The 20813-nt window shown below is 41.6% G+C and overlaps 2 protein-coding genes across 4 annotated transcripts; both read left to right on the top strand.

The window, feature by feature from the left end:
* Nucleotides 1-983: 983 nt before the first annotated feature.
* Nucleotides 984-9841, top strand: fam171b (family with sequence similarity 171 member B). Its single transcript, XM_061776888.1, has 8 exons — nucleotides 984-1430; nucleotides 1790-2023; nucleotides 2676-2768; nucleotides 2859-3011; nucleotides 6735-6905; nucleotides 6976-7089; nucleotides 7152-7266; nucleotides 7343-9841. The coding sequence occupies exons 1-8, from the start codon at nucleotides 1220-1222 to the stop codon at nucleotides 8634-8636; spliced, it is 2385 nt and encodes a 794-aa protein (XP_061632872.1). The 5' UTR covers nucleotides 984-1219; the 3' UTR covers nucleotides 8637-9841.
* Nucleotides 9842-11620: 1779 nt separating this feature from the next.
* LOC133479636 (calcitonin gene-related peptide type 1 receptor-like) lies at nucleotides 11621-18507 on the top strand. 3 transcript variants are annotated; one of them, XM_061776874.1, is made up of 13 exons: nucleotides 11622-11775; nucleotides 13850-13915; nucleotides 13993-14146; nucleotides 14237-14347; nucleotides 15168-15280; nucleotides 15356-15447; nucleotides 15629-15755; nucleotides 15827-15980; nucleotides 16051-16111; nucleotides 16184-16250; nucleotides 16469-16687; nucleotides 16827-16868; nucleotides 17307-18507. In XM_061776874.1, exons 2-13 carry the CDS (start codon nucleotides 13871-13873, stop codon nucleotides 17511-17513), a joined length of 1392 nt encoding a protein of 463 aa, XP_061632858.1. In that variant the 5' UTR covers nucleotides 11622-11775; nucleotides 13850-13870; the 3' UTR covers nucleotides 17514-18507. The 3 variants fall into 3 exon arrangements, with proteins under 3 accessions (XP_061632849.1, XP_061632840.1, XP_061632858.1); XM_061776865.1 differs by having other exon boundaries at nucleotides 11621-11775; nucleotides 15168-15447; nucleotides 16535-16687; XM_061776856.1 differs by having other exon boundaries at nucleotides 11621-11775; nucleotides 15168-15447.
* The last annotated feature ends 2306 nt before the right edge of the window (nucleotides 18508-20813 follow it).

Here is a 20813-nt window from a genome sequence, read left to right as displayed (position 1 = left end):
GTCTTAGCATCGGAACAGTCCATGTTTCGATTCATTCAATTCCCTGAGAACACATGAACTGGGTGAATGAGAATACTCACATTCACAAGCACCCTTGTTAACGTTTCATTCAGTTGTAACAATGGTTGTGGGTGCCTTGAAGTGGTTGTTTGCTTGTTACTTGTTAGAGGCTAAATTATTTCATCTCCTCAAAAACACAGCATCATATGCAGTGGTAGATTGGTGGTGTCGTAATCCGCCTCCACTGTTTAGAGATTGTTTCTCAACCTTGGCGTATGGCTTGCCTCTGATTTCAAAGTAACATTAAAATGTTTTTATTTTTTTTATTTTGAACCATTCGACTTTTGGAAGATACAATTTACCACACGATGCCTTTCAGGAAGTTTCAGGAACACCTGAAGTACTTCAAGATAAAAGCACTTTGAAATCAGTTATGTGACGGTCATTGGTGACAGTTTAAATAAGGGTCGTAACATTTGCTCATGTTTGCTTTCTGCACAGCGTTCACTTTTCATCGACATCCCCTTTGTCAATCATTCTTCATTAGCGAGATCTGAACGAGACATTTCACTTTGTAGAGCTACTAAATTGTCACCAATCTTGACACGAAGTGAGTTTGTTGTGATTCAGGCGTCGGAACAAGTGAAGCAAATCGTAAATGATCAACATGAGTCAAAATCAATTGTAACTAGGTGTTTTCAGCTTTGATTACCCACTGCATGCTTATGTTAGGGGGACAGACTCGTCATGTCCTAAACATTACAGAGGTACAGTAGCCTACAGTTAATAAAAAAAACATTACGATAATGATACAAGGACAAACTAACTGCACAAAGGGTCCGCTTACGTCAGAGCATTCCCTTTCGCAAAGAGCAAAGCAATGGAACAACCTCCCACTCTGATGCTTTCGTTGTTTTTCAGTTATGGCATCTTTTTCCCACATTGCTTCTGTTCAAATATCACATACACTGCACAGCGTGAAAAGCGGTTGTCAATGAAAAGGAGAAAGATGCAATTGTTGTAGCGTTGGCAGCGCCTAGTGATCCATCTTTCTATTCGAAACGATCTCTTGGACTACACACGCCCAGCCTCAGCATCAGCATCCTCACAACTCGCTCGATTTGATCAGCTCAAGCCCTACCCCACAACAATCCCCTTTTTGGCCTCGTTCTCCTCGCTCTCTGCGGTTCGTTATGTCTATATACATATATGTTTCGCCATGCCCAATGCCGAACGCCGATTGACTGCATTATTGCCGCCACCGCCGCTGCTGCCGCTCTTTGTACGCTCCTTGCTTCTGATTTCTTTTGATGCTCCAGTGGGGGCTGCTGATGAGGGCGGCGGCCTTCCCCCCTCCTTGCCCGGGGACAATGGCCAAAGCGCCGCCACCACCACTGGGATGTTTCTCGTGGCCCCCGCTTTGACCGCAGGTGAACATCTGAGCCGGTCATTGTTGCTCATGTAATCGCATATAGATACTGTCTGTAATGTATTTTATTGTTAGTGATGCTACTGTTGTTTTGGGATATATATACCTGGACTGCATCTGATTAAGTGATGCATTCATTTAAAATTAACTATATTGTTGGCTAGTAGGATTACAGTGTAGGACACAGGGCTCAGATCCTCTGATATGTTGAGGTAGGCATCACATTGTAATCCTGCATGTGTTGCTCCGCAGGTAGGGAAGTGTGTGTCAGCAAAAAACAGCAATAGCCAGAATAGTGATGGGGTGTGGAGGGCGCCTGCTTCAAATGAGTTCAGTTAAATTCTTCTATATGAATTCTAGAGCCCCAGTTTCCCCTAAAGGTTCTGGTGAGAGACATGGTGACACGTCAGCTTTTGCCAGGGGCCTCGGTGGGACTTTATGTGAACCACAGCTTGAGCAGCTCCACCTGGACAGGGGAGAAAGGTGAGGCTCTGCTCTGGGTGCCGTACATCCCCCTGCTAAGTCTGACCCTGGTGGCCACTATGGAAGGTTATGTCCCCAGCCCACTGCCTTGGAGCACTACCAAGAGACCCAGTGAGTAGCATCTGCTGGAATTTTCCACACATATTTCATTTAAGGGGAGCTTGAGACTAATGCAGTATCATTTACTGAAAAAAAGGGAAAGTAATGTGTCATTCATCTCAAGTGCATTTAATGCGTAACTGAAAATTGTGATTTCCAATTCAAACCTAGATTTACTTTTTACTTAATAGTTTTACTCAATGTGTGTGTGTGTTTTTTTGTTGTTGTTGTTTTTTTGTGGTGCTCATTTTTAGTTACTGTTCTTTTGTCATTTGGAAAGAAACATAAAGTTCTGGGTTCGAATCTCACAAAGCAAGAAATAAATTACTGTAATAAAGAAGAAAGAAAAAAAGAAAGACAAGAAGATGGGTCAGAAAGAAAGAAAGGAACCAGGGAAATGAATAAAGAAGTATAATCCATATAATCTAAAACAAAGTAATACATTTATCTGATACAAATTAGAGTATATGTTTAAATTGGTCCAATAAGTACCATTTAAGTATCTTTTTTTTTCAGTGTGCAATCAGTTACAAAAATCACGTTTCCGTCAACTGCAATAGTTCAGTTCAACACACACATTGACGGAAAATACTTACACCCATTATAAGTATTTGACATAAGTTTTATGTAAGAATCAGTTCATAATGTGGCTATCTCATTGCAGTCTTCTCTGCTGTGACATTGCTGCTGCTTCCTCAGAGGCAAGGCAACATCTGGCTATTTGAAGACTCTGTGGTCATCACAGCCAAGTTACCAGGTATGTTAAGACATTGCTTAAATGTCAAGTCTTAGGCTGTAAAAACAAAACACAAATCTGCACGTTTTTTATCCTGCCTTATTTTTATAGACAGTGCCTCTCAACCAAAGATAAAGATTCCCAAGAACCTGCTCAGACTACCCGACAAGAGCAATGTGTCATCATTGACAGCTTACCTGACCGTGCCGCAATTAGCGAAGAACTGTGCCAACTGCACCCCAGGCATCATTGTCAACACAACAGGTGAACCCCAATAAAAATGACCATCAAATTACTTGGACCTCAATTTTGGCTAGTTTGCAGTCTTGTATCATATAACGTACCAGAAAGTCATACTTGAATGAAAGTATACACATATCCAAACAGAGAATAGAAGTCATCTTGTAGAATATCACTTGAATCTTAAAAGTAACTTACCTTTGAAGAACTTCAAGGTGTAATTTGCCGTTTAAAAAAAAAACACAGTGTCATATACGTTAAAACTGTCTGTATGATTTGACAGTAGAATATTATTAAAATGGTCTTTTGAAAAATCATCCCTCTATGTCCCCATCTAATACGTATAATTTAAATTTAATTATTATTTTACAACTGGACATGACAGCACAAGAATAGCCAATCATAGAATGTAGTGACAGGAGGCGTGACCGAATAGTCTGTCAATCATTTGCATATACCCACCATGCACACGAATGCTCACGGGGACATACTGCACTCTCTCACAGAGTAAGCTATTATAGTTTCTATATTTAACTCCGGTTAGCAGCAAAAGTTAAAAGGAAGGACAAGTACAACTCTTTACTTCAAATCGAGGGTTGAGATACTGTATATAACAGTAGTGTGTGTCTTATATGCGAACGGCTGCATCGGTGAGCTTGGAACACTACTGTGTATGTCAGGTCACCGTTCACACCGATTCGTCAGGTAAGTTGATCACCTCTCTGATATTTTTAATAGATTGTGGATTCCAAAAAAAATACATCTTACCGGCTATATTTCGTGTAACACTGCCTGCTTGCGGCTGACCCCGAGATGCACTCTGGCCATGTGGGCACAGCGCAGCGTTCTCTTCATGGATCATTTTTGTTGTCCAAGTTTAGTGAGTTTTGTTGGGCAGATTGGCCAGGTAGTGGAGGCAGGGGCGTGGACTGAAATGAGGCTACTTTCAAAAATAACTAGCAGTTTGAAAACTGAATATAGTCCCTTTAAATATTAAAAGTAAGTTTCTGATATTAATGTACAACCCCAATTCCAATGAAGTTGGGACGTTGTGTTAAACAAAAATAAAAACAGAATACAATGATTTGCAAATCATCCATCCATCCATTTTCTGAGCCGCTTATCCTCACTAGGGTCGCGGGCGTGCTGGAGCCTATCCCAGCTATCATCGGGCAGGAGGCGGGGTACACCCTGAACTGGTTGCCAGCCAATCGCAGGGCACATACAAACAAACAACCATTCGCACTCACAGTCCCACCTACGGGCAATTTAGAGTCTCCAATTAATGCATGTTTTTGGGATGTGGGAGGAAACCGGAGTGCCCGGCGAAAACCCACGCAGGCACGGGAGAACATGCAAACTCCACACAGGCGGGGCCGGGGATTGAACCCGGGTCCTCAGAACTGTGAGGCTGACGCTCTAACCCGTCGCCCACTGTGCCGCTTTGCAAATCATGTTCCACCTATATTAGACAGCACAAGATATTTAATGTTCAAACAAACTTTATTGTTTTTAGCAAATAATCATTAACTTAGAATTTTATGGCTGCAACACGTTCCAAAAAAGCTGGGACAGGGTCATGTTTACCACTGTTACATCACCTTTTCTTTTAACAACATTCAATAAACGTTTGAGAACTGAGGACACTAATTGTTGAAGCTTTGTAGGTGGAATTCTTTCCCATTCTTGCTTGATGTACAGCTTCAGCTGTCCCAACAGTCCGGAGTCTCCGTTGTTGTATTTTACGCTTCATAATGCGCCACACATTTTCAATGGGAGAGAGGTCTGGATTGCAGGCAGGCCAGTCTAGTACCCGCACTCTTTTACTGCGAAGCCACGCTGTTGTAACACGTGCAGAATGTGGTTTGGCATTGTCTTGCTGAAAACAGGGCCGTCCATGAAAAAAACATTGCTTGGATGGCAGCATATGTTTCTCCAAAACCTGTATGTACCTTTCAGCATTAATGGTGCCTTCACAGATGTGTAAGTTACCCATGCCATTGGGACTAACACAGCCCCATACCATCACAGATGCTGGCTTTTGAACTTTGCGTCCATAACGGTCCGGATGGTTCTTTTCCTGTTTTCTTTTCCGGAGGACACGGTGTCCACAATTTCCAAAAACAATTTGAAATGTGGAATCGTCGGACCACAGAACACTTTTCCACTTTGCATCAGTCCATGTTAGATGAGCTCGGGCCCAGAGAAGCCGGCGGCGTTTCTGGGTGTTGTTGATAAATTGCTTTTGGTTTGCATAGTAGAGTTTCAAGTTGTACTTACGGATGTAGCGCCGAACTGTATTTACTGACATTGGTTTTCTGAAGTGTTCCTAAGCTCATGTGGTGATATCCTTTACACATTGATGTCGGTTTTTGATGCAGTGCCGCCTGAGGGATCGAAGGTCACGGGCATTCAATGTTGCTTTTCAGCCTTGCCGCTTACATGCAGTGATTTCTCCAGATTCTTTGAACCTTTTGATGATATTATGGACCGTAGATGATGAAATCCCTAGAGTCCTTGCAATTGTACGTTGAGGAACATTGTCCTGAAACTGTTAAACTATTTTCTCCCGCACTTGTTCACAAAGAGGTGAACCTCGCCCCATCTTTGCTTGTGAATGCATCTTTTATACCCAATCATGGCACCCACCTGTTTCCAATTAGCCTGTTTACCTGTGCGATGTTCCAAACAGGTGTTTGATGAACATTCTTCAACTGTCTTTTTTGCCACCTGTCCCAGCTTTTTTGGAACGTGTTGCAGCCATAAAATACTGAGTTAATGATTATTTGCCAAAAACAATAAAGTTTATCAGTTTGAACATTAAATATCTTGTCTTTGTAGTGTATTTAATTAAATATAGGTTGAACATGATTTGCTAATCATTCATCCAACTTCATTGGAATTGGGGTTGTATTTCAGTATTGGATGTAAAAGTAAATCAATTTTAAAAAGATGAGCGTTTAGAATTTGGATTATCCATCCATGCATTCTCTGTAATGCTTATCCTCACTGGGGTCGTGGGTGTGCTTCAGCATATTTGACTTTGGGCGAGAGGCGGGGTACACCCAGAACTGGTCGACAGCCACTCGCAAGGGCACACATAGACAAACAACCATCCACACTTACAAAACAATTTAGAGTCTTCAATTAATTTGGGAGGATAAAACCATGCAGGCACGAGGAGAACATGCAAACACCACACAAGAAGGCCAGAGCCCGGATTTGAACCCACAACCTCAGAACTGTGAGGCGGATATACTAACCAGTCGTTACAGTAACTTACCTTCATGTGAACTTCAGGTTGGAAAGGGAGTTTTGGCATGCTAATATGTCTCATTTCAGGTAGGCATAAGAGGCACTTCATCCAATGTATGAAAAGCATTCCTGTAATTATGCTCATGGGTGTGTAATGTTATCCACATTGTAACCATCATCTTGGTTGTTATCTGTTGCTGGAGATGTGTGATCAGTGGAGTCAGCAGCAGGTGCAGTCACCTTTTCAGTACTGCAAGCAGGTAATTGCGTGCATCATTGAACAATATTTTGGTAATTTTATTTTGCAGACATGAGTAAGGAAGGTGGCAGGGAAATGTAGCAGAGTAAAAAAAAAAAAAATAATCATTTTAGCAAGGAAGTAAAAGTTGCCCCAAATATAAGTAAAGAAGATACAGATACGTGGAAATTGCACTTAAGTACAGTAACACAGTTTTGTACTTGATTATATTACATGACTGCTTGTTTGTGCAGGTTTTAGAAGCAGTGGGTTGAAGCCGGTAGCAGCAGTCAGTGTCCTGCTCTATGCGGGAGGCGAGGAGCTCCAGGTTCGAGGGCCCATCCAGTTCAGCATGCCTCTGGGGAGCAGCACCCACCACCGTGCTTCTGACACCATGCCAGCCTGGTCCTTCAACCTACAGACAGGTAGGAGTCATACATGAAGCATGAGGTTTGAAGTATTACATGTCTCTGGGATTAATTGTTGTGCTTCAAGGTGCCTGGCAGAATCAGGGTCTGGGAATAGTGAAGACACTTGGTGAGGAGCTGGTTTGGACATACACTGCTTCCCACCTGGGATATTGGATCGCTGCCCCGCTGCCTTCAAATGGTGAATATACATGCATAATTGCTGTGGTGTTACGATACTAATAATCAATCTTAATGTATTAGAACATGGAAGCTCCTTGGATTTCCTTTCTTATCACAACCTTCTCTTGGTGGGAATACTGGCAGGAACTCTGGTGGTAGTAATCGGATTCCTGTCTTTGCTGTTGTGTCAGTGCAGGTAGGAAATCACACATTTTATTTGATACCACAAGCCTAGGTATTTCTGACAATTATCAATTTAAATGTTTCTCCAGAAGTTCCCACCGAGAACCCAGGGGGAGACGAGCCCGTTTTTCCAAACTCACAGTGGTGAAAAAGGACCAAACCACTTCCATGCACATGGAGGGGGGTCTGCTCTTCCACTCAGGTGAGAATATCTTGGCCCCCTGTAACGTTCAGTGTGACCCTTTGTCCACCCCAAGGCACAAAGCCAACTACAACATCTATGTGGAGGACCCAGCTAGTCAAGCGAAAGCTCCACTTTATGAGAATATTTCGACTGATCGTATCAAAGTTCCCAATGTACGTTCTCATTACATCAACAACGAGGAGGTATCTCGACTTATGGAGCAGATGGAACTGAACCGCAGCAACATAAATTCTGACAGCTTCTTTCCAGACAAGCTGGTACATATCTACAACCATCCAGTGGCCATCATTCAGGCACCAGATATTTTCAGCAATCAAGAGCCACAAAAAGCTGGGTGCAAGTCTGCCACGTTCCCCCGCAATGGAAATGATTTTGATGCAGAAGCGCCAAATAAAGACAGCTACGCCCAGACACTTGGCAAAGTGCAAAGCAGCCAGCAGCAAAGCCACCAAGATGAACCCCAGCCTCTGGAGACTCCTCCCCCAAGCCAAGGGTCTCCTGCTGTATGGGGCCGCTACAGTAACCTCCTTGAGTCCTCGGTTTCGGTGCCAGGGACCCTCAATGAGGCAGCAGGGATGGAAGGCTTCAGTGGCGCTCACGGCATTTCAAGCGAGCTGCAAGGCATCTCAGAGCGCACTCTGTTGGAGCTGACCAGGGGTAAGTCTTCATCATCCCACCCCAGGGCCTGGTTCGTCTCCCTGGATGGGAAACCGGCAGCTCAGGTGCGCCACTCAATCATTGAGCTCCAGAGCCGCCACCGCCCTCCCAGCAGCAACGACACCAGCCTGGACTCTGGGGTGGACATGAACGAGCCTCAGCAGAATATCCGTGAGGTGCGGCGGGAAAGGACATCAATCAGGGCTTCCTCGCTTCAGCACCACAGCAGAAGCGCGAGGTATGGTGAAGAGCAGGATCTGAGCAGCAGCGAGAGTGGTACTACTACCACTGACACTCCAGAGGACCACTACCTCAGGAACATTCTAGATGGAAGCAGTGGGACTATTCCCAACATACCCGAGGAGCAAGATGGGATGGACACATCCAGCACTCAGGAAGACAGTGAGTTCAGAGAGACACCCCCTCCACGTCGCCTCAAGAAAGGGAAGGAGAAGGTGAAATCAGAGAAAAGAAGTACCAAGCACGTTCGAGAGGGGCGACCTCTGACAAAGCGACGATAGATGAAGAGTTATGTCGAAGCATCCGTCCTTCCGCTTGATTTTCCTCTCCCAGGCAATGTTGTTGTCGAACTGTATGATTGTACAACTTTGCCAAAGATTGCACAAATGTTCTGTTGAAGTATCAAATACCTGCAAACACATTTTTAAGATCAACAGCGAGATTCCTCCTGTGGACTTAATGTCCCACAATCCCTGCACTGAGGGTGCCTTCTTTCTGCCGTAAAATGGAGTTAATGCTGGTGAGTCTGCGGGACGGACACAACACAGAACCACATACAGTATGTAGTGCACTTATCCTCACCATCAACACCCGCCACACAGTGCTGACATACTGCTTTTTTTTCCTCGAAAAGAAACTTATGGAATGGTACCAAGAATCAAACTGGAGTGTTTTTTTGTTTTTTTTCGTGTAATAAAATTTGTAAAACTCAGCTGCCATTTTGTAAGTGCATGAAAAATAGATTTACTTGTTTTTTGGAGAAATACTTATCACTATTGTGCAAATATCTTATCTTTGTGTAGTTGCCTGAGTGTATGTATTATTCATCCCAGTGCGTTCAATTTTAACATCACAGCAGCAGTCTTTTTCATAGTTATATGTTTCTTGTTAAATTACATTTAATGCCTTGATTTGCTTTGAAAATGTTCTTTAATCTTTATTCGTTGTATAAATAATAGGATGCAGGCAACGTCATCCATCATGATATCCAACCTGGGATCCATTTTCATGCACAATGCTGAATCTAGAAATATTTGCAGCAAAATTGATGTTTAAAGCTGAGCAGTTTTGCCAAATGTAGTCTTCCATTATGGATTCAGGATTGCCATGCATTTGTGTGTAAATCCTCAAATAGCTTCTGTTATGTGACTGTGATGTTGTTGGTTGTGCGGTTTTGTTCTACTTCTCCACTTGAAGCTTAATTGGTTTAAAAAGTTGTCACATAAAATGTGACAATTGTTTCGGAGTTTATAAGAAGTGGAGCAGAAAACTGACCTATGTTCTTTTTAAATGTAGCAACAATATGAGCACTTAATGAATCTGGAGGCTTATAAAAGAACAGAGCAAACATTCACATGTAGTAGTTGTATTTAAATTGATCAATGTATTTAGCTCTCTGTCAGTCAAGCCATGTTTCTTTGCAATGTACTGTATTATGTACTGTATTTTGTGCTCTAAATTATTAAACACACTTGTTTAAACTCTTCGCCTGAGGCTTTATCACGAATCCTTTCAAGAAAACATCTGTTCATTAATATCTTTGTTCTATGTCGGTGTTGGGTCATATTCTGGCCACAGTTGAGCACATTACATTTATCCCCAAAGAATATCAGTAACCAGAACCCGACTACAGCAGTCAGTGCAAACTGCTCTTGATTGATAGGGCACACATCCTGGACCTGGAACACCTCCCGGCAGATACTGCCAGCCACCGGGCTTGTGGCAACTTGATTTGGGGTCCCAGATGCAAGACAGGAATCATTTCTCATCCTATGGGCCTTATCTGTTCGGGTTTTGCTTTGTGTTGAACCAGAAATGAGGAACATTCACGATCTGCCATCGTAAAATAATTTTAGATGTCAACAGGAGTGTGTACAGGTAGGAGGTATCCTTTGTCAATGTCATAGCATTAATGTCTTAAACCAAGGGCCAGATTAATTGGAAATTACATACAAAATAAATGAATAAATATGACATTTCTCTGCATCTACAAGGTCTTTTCGGATGGCCATTATATTAAAGTAAAGGAGGGACTTCATTGGTTCCTGTAGATGTGAACATGTTTTTATATGTGCCATTAAGTAAAAGTGTAAAGGAAAGTGTAAAAAGAAGAAACTTTTCAATTCAATTCCACCTTTCAAAAAATGAATTCGAACATACCTTAAGTAATTATGCTGTTGCAGCCTTAAAACCCTATTGTTGTCTGTGCAAAAATAAGTAAAATGCAATCGCTGGTAGCAGAAGCGGAACCGGAAGAAACAGCATATTTTAGTATTATAAAATAAACATTGGGAACAAAATAATGTATTTGGACACAAGAGGGCACTGCTTGGCACTAAATAACACGTGCGTGTACTATTGCACTATAGTGTGTACGCGCGCATGTGCATGTGTTTGTGTGGAGCGAAGCCAATTCCTTTATTTTTGCTGTAAACTGAAAACATTTGACTTTGACATCAAAGGGCGACCCTAACCCAGATCTGAAACACAACTTAAAAGATAGCACCTTGCCAAGGAGTGTCCTGTGACATTGTTTTTCATACAAGAAATAGCACAGTATGGGTATAGAAAAAGAAAACTACATTTTCTATAGTATGTCCCGTTTTAAAGAAAGACACGACCAAACTGAATGGGAGATCCTTCATCATGCAGCAAGATATTGACCCAAAACACACTGCCAAAACAACAAAGGCGTTCATCAGGGGCAAAAAGTGTAAGCCTGTCCAGAGACTGGAAAAGTCAAACTCAAGACGTAAACCTTATAGAGCATCTATTTTACCTGCTAAAGACGAGACTGGAACGAGTAACACCCCCCCCCCCCCAATAAGAGGTTGCATCTCCATAGAAGAATGCAAAAGTTTGGGATGTCAATGGGTCACAGGCTTAATTCAGTTATTGCAAGCAAACACTTTGCAACTAAATATAACGTCTTATTCACTTTAATGTACTGTACTTTAGGTCTATCTATTCCAATACTTTTGCTAAAGTAAACATTTGGTGCCATGTTAGGAATACTCTTCTGAACTGTGTATCTGGTCCAGATGTAAACATCTGGAAATAAAAGTTCACATGTTGTAATACTCCCTTTAAATACTTTGCATACATACACATTTAGATAAATATAAATATTATAAGTGTACATATCTTGTATAAACTGTGTACTCTGTACATAGTATGTGCATGTATACTATTGTCATCTCCTCTGCAGGGATGTCCCTTTACGCCTCCATTGACAGCAAACTCATGATGTCATCCCCAAAGTGTCCTTATCAGGACAGCTCAGTGTTGCCTCAGACTGTGGAAGGTAACACTGCAGACACACTGACTCCTCAAGAGCAGATCTTAAATCTTTATTAATTCAATGACGAGAGGTGGCAAGTCGAGGGATTAGTATTCAAAATACCCCAGTCACCTGCTAAGGTAAGCTCTTGTTTATGCTTCCATTCCACATTGACATGATTATACATTGCGTACACATGGTGCTTGAAACATGGCATGCTTATTCATTTGAATTAGGCTGAATGGATTTACAGGGACCATAATCAGGGACAAGGAAAGATCAACAGGACATAGATTACAAATACTGTAGATGAAAACAATAGATACAGCTTTGCTTTGTATTGGGATAGTTTGAGCAATAATTCATATTTTGAGGAGCCACACTTCAGGTGAAAGCAAAAAGTTAAAACAGAAGTTTGGTCAACGTAAGGCAGTATCTCCAGCAAGTAAATTCAAAGATTGTGCGGCTTTGACATTCGTTTGGCTAAACTTGCTCAACATGTTGGCCTATAAACGCAAGCAGGAAGGAAACTAGAGGCCAAGGGAAGAGACAGGCTAAATCTAGTATTAAACTAGAAATCCACCCATTACAAATATGAAAAAAACATTTGCATTTTTCCTGTGCCTTGATTCTACAACTGATCATTTTTATTATTATACTAATTATGATCCCTGAGGGGAATTCAAGGAACACTCTGTTGTCTACTTTGTGTTGCACATAAAACAGAGAATGAGAGCGAGTGAGGGGTGTGCAAAGAAATTCCGAACGGGTTCGAGTGTCAGAAGGGGGTTTGAGTGTCTTGCTAAAGGCTACAAAAATAACTCACTTTTCTGAATAAAACAAGAAACATGTAACTAGTAGTCAGAAAATGTGCAGTTTAAGAACTCGCTTTCACAAAGGAATAGTCTGAAAAGAACATATTGGTGAAACGGGTACCTCCATTTTTTTTGTTTTGTTTCCAATCTAATGGCAGAACAGCAGCATGTCAACAATCTGCAATCATAGCTCAAAACACATGTATGTCGCTCATCAATCGGATTCAGGGCTATCTCTCAGATCAGGAAGTAAAAGAAACATCCTTTCCAAAAAAAGAGGTGGTTTAGTGCAAAATGTTACAGATGCACCAAAAGTAAACTAGAACACAAAAACAGCCTATCTCTTTAATAGTCTCGCTGTTATACAACAAATTAAGACTGGATTTACACTGCAGGTCCAAGATTGTCTATTTCCATGAACATTTCAACTGACACAAATCGGATTTTGCCGTATTTACATCCACCTCATACAGGAAACGACCCACAGACACCCAAATTGCACGAAAGTAACTTCAAAAGCCTCAAACGTGAGCAGTAACAATACACAAGTAAACAATAATGTAAAATAATACAAACATTTAATACTAGTTAGTTTGCCTGTGCTTATTCCCACCCCATTGATTAAAATGAGGGTAACCCACTGGCTGCTGTTGACATTTATTTCCTTGGCACGTCTGAAATGTACCATATTAACGCCATATTTAATTGTGTATGCGTTTGCTGTAATTTAGATTTCAACCAGGTGTTTTTTTTAGCTTGTTTATTTGTGTAGTTTGAGCAGATGCACGTTTATATCGACCTTTTCAACATGGCATCCCATGTACTTCTGGATGGCAATAGCTTCAAGGGCGCTAGTAAACAAATTCTAATATGGCATTTAACTGAGGCAGAGTGATTGAGAAAACAGGGTTAATGGCTTGCATGATGATTTAAACCTTCTTCTTTCCTGCGGTAGTTTGAATGTGTGATGTGTCAGTCAATACGTGAGGTAAGCTGCTTGGAAGGATAATGGAACTCCGGCGGTTATTTACATTTGAACAGGTGAGTTGATTCAAAAATAGATGTGGTGGAAACACAGACATAGACATGATGGTTGAAAGAACCGCTAAGTCATCGACTTTTCTGTTGCTCGGATTACTGGCACATTGATTTGAATCTGAACATATCCGATTCCACACATTTTTTTCTATTCTTGCCGCCATGACTTGAGAGCAAAGAAAAGGGCTTTGTTTAAATCCAGCCTAATATACAGGAAACATTGTAAAAGAAGAAAAACAACAACAACAATATAACCCCCAAATCTTCCAGAATGGGTTGCACTTGATTTAACTAATTGAACTTCAAACTTGCTTTCACATCAAGGAATTCTTTACTTCACATCATTGTCCATCTTCCCCAGAAAACGCATCTGAGACTACAAATGGACTGCTTCATGTTTCTCCTGGTGATGTGCTCCCTGTGCAAGGTAGTAAAGATCCACATCCTGTAGAAATTTGTTTCCATGCTTTAACGACAGTCGTAATCAGGAAGGTTGTGTTTCAGTCGGGTCAGCTGCTTGCAGCTGAAAGTTCTGAAGATGACTATCAGGAACATCTGAACCATTACGGGGAACACCCAGCAACAATCGCCATGGCCCAGTACAAGTGCTTCCAGCGGATGGTGAGAGGAGACAATCACCGCAAATCCCAAACAATGGGTGAGGAAGATGATGATGTTGCAGAAAATCTACAGCATGGCCAAAGAGGCGAAAGCGGCTTTGGTTGGTTATTTCATGTTTTGTCTGCAGGACCAATGTGCAACATGACATGGGATGGTTGGTTGTGCTGGGATGAAACCGAAGCAGGACTCTTAACAGAGCAGAGCTGCCCAGACTATTATAAAGACTTTGACCCTTATGGTACTATTCTTTGCTTCTATACAATTACCTTGGTTGACTTTGATACTATCCATCCATCCGTTTTCTGAGCCGCTTATCCTCACAAGGGTTGCCGGAGTGCTGGAGCCTATCCCAGCTATCATCGGGCAGGAGGCGTAGTACACCCTGAACTGGTCGCCAGCCAATCGTAGGGCACATATAAACAAACAACCATTCACACCTATGGGCAATTAGAAGTCTTCAATCAACCTACCATGCATGTTTTAGGGATGTGGGAGGAAACCGGAGTGCCCGGAGAAAAATCACGCAGGCACGGTGAAAACATGCAAAGTCCAAACAGGCGGGGCCGGGGATTGAACCCCAGTCCTCAGAACTGTGAGGCAGACACTCTAACCAGTCGGTCACCGTGCCGCCGACTTTGATACCATCGTCATAAATAAAGGAACAGAATCAATGCATTGAGGTATATCCCTTTATAGGGCTAAAGGGTCTGCTGCATGCGCAACATACACTGATCCGCACACTAAAACATAATTCAGCAGCGTGGTGATGAAGTGTACCCGTGATTGAAAATAACATAAAAAAGACCAGTGACCCATACAGTTAAAAAGGTTTCATAAAATAATTGAATAAATGTTAGCAATTAAAATTCTATTCTGAATTATATGTCCCCTTTATGTTACCTTATATGGTTCCGTATCTGAGAGTTGAATAAACTCATTGACACCTTGTAATTTTAAATATTTTGGTAATGTTAAGCGTTTTGTGTAAAAGGTTCAATGGTAAGATATGCTTTAGGTGCATGTTTATATTTCACTTTAAGTCTGCATTTTGTCATCAGCGCTAGCATCCAAAGTCTGTACGGAAACAGGCAATTGGTGGCGTCACCCAGAGAGCAACCGGACATGGACAAACTTTACCAACTGCCAAGCCAATACAACACATCATGGCACGGTGAGAACAAATCAAATCTCATTAAACATACGTGGATTCTCCGGAATGTTCTGTTGTGAAATGTTGTCCTTCCAGGTGGCAATGACTCATTTCTATCTGGTCATGATTGGTCACGGGCTGTCACTGGTCTCATTGATCATATCACTGGGAATATTCTTCCATTTTAAGTAAGCGCACGCTAAAAAGTACAACATAACAGCAGCATGTGACTGTATATTTCATCATTCAATCATCTTCAGTTCAATTCATAAAAATGGAGATGTCTGATTTTGTGTTTCAACTCTTCAAACGGATCTGTGATATTGTGTGGACATCAAGCAGAATCTCTCCTTGAACTTTCCCCTGCAGGAGTCTGAGCTGCCAGAGGATCACGCTACACAAGAACCTCTTTGTGTCATTCGTTCTGAACTCAGTCATCACTGTTGTGTGGCTGACAAAGGTGGCCAAGAAACAAGGGTATACGTACAACGACTCGGTGAGTGAGTTGCTCTCTTTCCAGAAGCAGGACGTGGAGTTGTCGTCATGTCGTTGTTCTCCTGTTTATAGGCGAGCTGCAAGCTGCTCATGTTCATCCACCTCTACCTGTTGAGCTGCAACTACTTCTGGATGCTGTGTGAGGGCATCTACCTGCACACTCTGATTGTGGTGGCCGTGTTTGCAGAGAAACAGCATCTCATGTGGTATTATCTGCTTGGCTGGGGTGAGCATGGAGTAGTAAAATCTTATGCAACCTTTCTGTGGACAAGTAACGTATGTGCTCTTTACTACAGGTTTCCCCCTGGTGCCAGCACTGTTGCATTCCATAGCACGCCACTGCTACTATAATGACAAGTGTGTTTTTATAATCCAAAATATTAATGTGTTGCTTTCATCCCATATTTGAATGATGTTTTCTTTTGTCAGGTGCTGGGTTAGCTCGGATACATCCCTACTCTACATCATCCATGGGCCGATCTGCGCTGCATTGGTGGTAAGTGTCAAACATTGACATCTATCTATCTATCTATCTATCTATCTATCTATCTATCTATCTATCTATCTATCTATCTATCTATCTATCTATCTATCTATCTATCTATCTATCTATCTATCTATCTATCTATCTATCTATCTATCTATCTATCTATCTATCTATCTATCTATCTATCTATCTATCTACCTATCTATCTGATGCCTTTCTGCTTTTAGGTGAACCTCTTTTTCCTTTTGAACATTGTGCGGGTTCTCATCACTAAACTGAGAGTTACCCACCAGGCTGAGTCCAGCCTGTACATGCGGGCGGTGAGGGCCACACTCATCCTCATTCCGCTGCTCGGCATTCAGTTTGTGCTGCTGCCTTACAAGCCTCAGGAGCACTGGGTCTCTGAGATATATCTCTACGTCATGGAGATCCTCATGCACTATCAGGTGAGTGCTGATTCAGACCCTCCATACAGTATCTAGGAGCGGTCTGCATTTGTTCATCCACAAGCAGCAACAGGTTTCCAGGTGTTAAAGGATTTGTGCAATTTCATGACTTACTGAAGAAACTCTCTTCCACTTTCAGGGTCTCCTTGTGTCCACCATATTCTGCTTCTTTAATGGGGAGGTAAGCCATGCACACGTGAATTGGAGGCTAATGATTTGCCCCTGATGTTAGCTGCAGCAGCAGGACATTTCACCATGACGTCACACATACAGTACTTCTGGGTGGCAAAAAATGGAGCTTTCTCCAATGGCACCACTAGAAAACAAAGTCTTACATGGGATTTGACTAAGGCAGAGACACTGAGAAAACAGGGGAAATATATGAAAATTTTGTGTGAATTGTCAGTCGAAAAGAAGATGTGACGTGAGATAAATTGCTTGCAAGGATGACGGAACGAAAATTTATATTTCAAATGGTAAGTTGATTCAAAAACAGATGCAGTGGAAATTCAGTCATAGTTTACATGATCATTGACAACTCTCAGCATTTTGCAACCCCAAATAGGACTAAAGTCATTTTAAAAAACATTTTTTAACCTCTACCCTACCTTCCTGTAAGGTTCAGAGCGTTCTGCGGAGACACTGGAATCAGCAGCAGATGCAGTTTGCCGGCACATTTGCCAACGCCGACCTCTTCCGCTCGGCCTCCTACGTGGCGTCATCGCTCACCGAGGTCCACCGTTGCTACAGCATCGAGAGTCACACCGAGCAGACTAACGGAAAAACCTATTCGGACATATTCCGATCTGACAGCCCGTTTGTGTGACAAGGACTTTACGCTCAGGAGGCATTCAGATTCTTGAAGAGGATCCAAGGAAGTGAGATTTTTCATCTTTTTACAAGTTTTTGGTTGAGTGGGCCATTTTTCTATTCGTAGAAAATGGGCCACTCAACGAGAGGTCTTTCTCACATCCAGGGGATTTAACAACAACAATGACAACAACACCACCAACAACAATGTATTTTCAGGCATTTTAAAGACCCAATGAAGCTGCTCAGCCTAGAGTCAGTTTTCAACAAGACTAGCTGATATACACTACTCATAAAAATGTAAGGGTATTAGGCTTTCGGGTGAAATTTCAGGATGAACCTAAAATGCGCTATAACCTTTCCAGGTTAACTTAATTTCACTTTCTCTAAACTTTTGAATGAGCATGTGCTGCCTATGTTAATTTTGCTGCTTGTTCAAGAACAGCAAGTTGTGCAGAAAGCACTGTAACATTGAACATTTGCACGTGTGCGTTGAAAGGTTCACCTGCAGTGCATTTTAAGTACATCCTGAAATTTATATCCCAAATATCCCTAACTTTTTTGAGAGTAGTGTACATATTTGTCGAAGCATGTGGCGTTGTAGTCACATTTTTTTTTTTACATTTTCTTCTGCTATCTAATTTTTTAGTGTGGCACGTTTTGTCTCTGTTGTTTATTATTATTATTATTATTATTATTATTATTATTATTATTATTATTATTATTATTTATAATTCCGTCAATGCGCCACAATTACTGAGGTTCATATTTTTCTTATTCCAAAATGCTGGAGAAGAGATCATGAAGTAATGATTATCGTATTGTATATAAATGAAATACTTTATCTTGACTATTTTTATAGTGTGTATTAAAACTTGTTGTTATGGTGACTTGCTTCTCATGTAGGTAACATTGCTTTGTCATAAGCATTAACATTGTATAGACTTACAAAATTATATTGTTGCTGTAAATAAAAACGGCTGTGGAAAAACTGCTGTTACTGTTTTGCAGACATTTGAAACATTTCTTTTTGACACATTAAAGAAAAGGTGGGATTTCTTTTTCTGACCTGAGAACTCACGGGGGGGTTCCAGACAAAGTGATGGCATGTTGCTGTTTTCTTTTCATCCAGCATATGAACACAGAGGAAGTCCCAAAGGAAACCCCTTGCATCATTTGGCAACCTGAAACAGAGAAGCTAATAAAGCAATTAATGTGACACACTTTTTACATCGTAGTTCACCTACAATGTGTACACATGAAGCAGGATGTTTACCCTTTGTTTGTCCACACGCTCCTTCCCCCACCCCTCCCATATTTACCTCTGTGGTTGAGGCATCCCTGACTTCCCATTTCTAAGAATACTTTTGCACTGAACCAGTGAAGCTCGCCAGAATAGACTTCCTCCGTCTCGTGACCAACAATTGTTTACTGCCTTCACTTCCAGATGCAACACTTTGTAGCATCTGTGTGAATAAATTGGTGATATGTTCTGCTTACATGAAGGACATAATGTACCTTAGCTTGTTGTGAAGAACCCTAGTGGTTAAGTGGTGAAATGTCCCTTGATCAAGAGACACAGCTATTGATCTGTCCATTTATTACACCACTGATCCTGTTCAGGGTCACGGGGAGCTGTTGCCTCGCTCAGCTGACACCAGACAAAAGGTGGACTACACCCTGGACTGGTCACCAGTAAGTTGCTGGACATGTGAAGAGACAGACGAGGCTTTACTCTCACATTCACACTGTCACTGAGTAAAAATATGTTTTTATTGCCCTTCTGACATCCCCTTACCTTCACCCAGACACCAACTATTCTAAAATCGGGTCCCTAAAAGCTTGTAATACAATGGTCACAATTTATGATAGAGAGACCTATTACGCATTTTTAACGTAAGTAGTTTTCTTCTCTTTTGCTGTCAAATCTCAAATGCACTCAAATGTATGCCGTGGGCAACATTGCACCCTGGGGTCACAAATTCTAATGGGCTGCAGATTTTTTCGTAACATCAGCTTTGTGTACTATGTTTGTCTACCTTCACCTCCACCGGTTCTGGAATATGTTGAGTTGTATTATAGTCCTGGAAACATATATACTGTATTTTCCAGGCACAATAGAACATTTGAAAGCAACGTATTAAAAAAAAAAAAATACCGAATGTTACTTATTATTAGACATATATAGCATCAGGGACATATAGTAATTCTATATTATCACAGCCATTGCTGTATGTTGTACTTGTTTTGATATTTTGAAGCAGACATCGTGTACATATAACTTCCATGTCTGTGTTATAATGGTCTCCATGAGAAAGTGATATTTATGTTCAATATTGTTACTCTTAATATGTCAAAATCATAAAGTATAGTTAGAGGATTTTCATTCATTCATTGGACAGCGACAAATTAACTCAATAATATGACCTGTGTATAAATGATTGGACTGCGATTGGCTGGCGACCAGTGCATTGTGTACCCCAACTCTTGCCCGAATATAGCTGTGATAGGCTCCAGCACGCCCGCGACCCTAGTGAGGATAAGCGGTACAGAAAATGGATGGATGGATAGATGGATGGATAATAATACGTATGTATAATAAATAAATAAAATGCATAAAGGCAGATGTTCCACATAAACACACAGATACACACACACACACACGTACGCACACACACACATGCGCTCATGCACACACACACATACACTGTTCTGTGAAATTATTGTTTTGTGTGTGAATGATGGTCCACGTTGAAAGGATGGTTGGAGACCACTGCTATCTATAACCTGAACATTTTAAAATGGCAAACAAGAAAAGAAAGAAAAGAGCTGGAATGGGGAGTAGAAAAAACTGAACATGATGAAAGTGAAACGAATGAAGAGGAGGTGTCATGCTTATTAGAAATGTTTCCACATAACACACATCTCACACATCTGGCTCATGCCACGATGTAGCCACTTGAGTGCTGGAACTCTTGAGAACAATGGAACGAGTTCTTGGCCGCACTTGAGGGTGTGGAAGGCATGCAACTCAAGGGTGAGCTATGTGGCCTGCCCGTGTGGATGTGACCCGGTCTGGGCGGGGACACAGGATGTCCGCACGGCCCTCCCGGACTCATAGCCTCAACACAGGGTTGCAAGGGTGGCGCCGTGCTTCACGTGATCATGTTAAAATGTGAGGCTCCTGGAACTGATCAAATTTGATAAATCATGTCAAACTGTTTACCACCCAAAAAATATACTTATCTCTCCAATATAGATAGTAAGTAGATAGTAATCAACATTTAAATAGTGTAGCGGTGTAGGCCTAAATGTT

Source organism: Phyllopteryx taeniolatus, chromosome 1 (assembly GCF_024500385.1).
Source record: "Phyllopteryx taeniolatus isolate TA_2022b chromosome 1, UOR_Ptae_1.2, whole genome shotgun sequence".
NCBI classification, from domain to species: Eukaryota; Metazoa; Chordata; class Actinopteri; order Syngnathiformes; family Syngnathidae; genus Phyllopteryx; species Phyllopteryx taeniolatus.
Note: the sequence above shows the minus strand (reverse complement) of the source record. Positions and strands in the feature narration are given on the sequence as shown.

Excerpts from the sequence above, each read along its gene's own strand:
- fam171b (XM_061776888.1), top strand. The coding sequence starts at position 1,220 with ATGCCCAATGCCGAACGCCGATTGACTGCATTATTGCCGCCACCGCCG. Across the intron at positions 2,769-2,858 it reads CATCACAGCCAAGTTACCAG|ACAGTGCCTCTCAACCAAAG; the intron begins GTATGTTAAGAC and ends TTATTTTTATAG. Across the intron at positions 6,906-6,975 it reads GTCCTTCAACCTACAGACAG|GTGCCTGGCAGAATCAGGGT; the intron begins GTAGGAGTCATA and ends TTGTGCTTCAAG.
- LOC133479636 (XM_061776856.1), top strand. The coding sequence starts at position 13,871 with ATGGACTGCTTCATGTTTCTCCTGGTGATGTGCTCCCTGTGCAAG. Across the intron at positions 13,916-13,992 it reads TGATGTGCTCCCTGTGCAAG|TCGGGTCAGCTGCTTGCAGC; the intron begins GTAGTAAAGATC and ends GTTGTGTTTCAG. Across the intron at positions 16,112-16,183 it reads CACTGCTACTATAATGACAA|GTGCTGGGTTAGCTCGGATA; the intron begins GTGTGTTTTTAT and ends TTCTTTTGTCAG.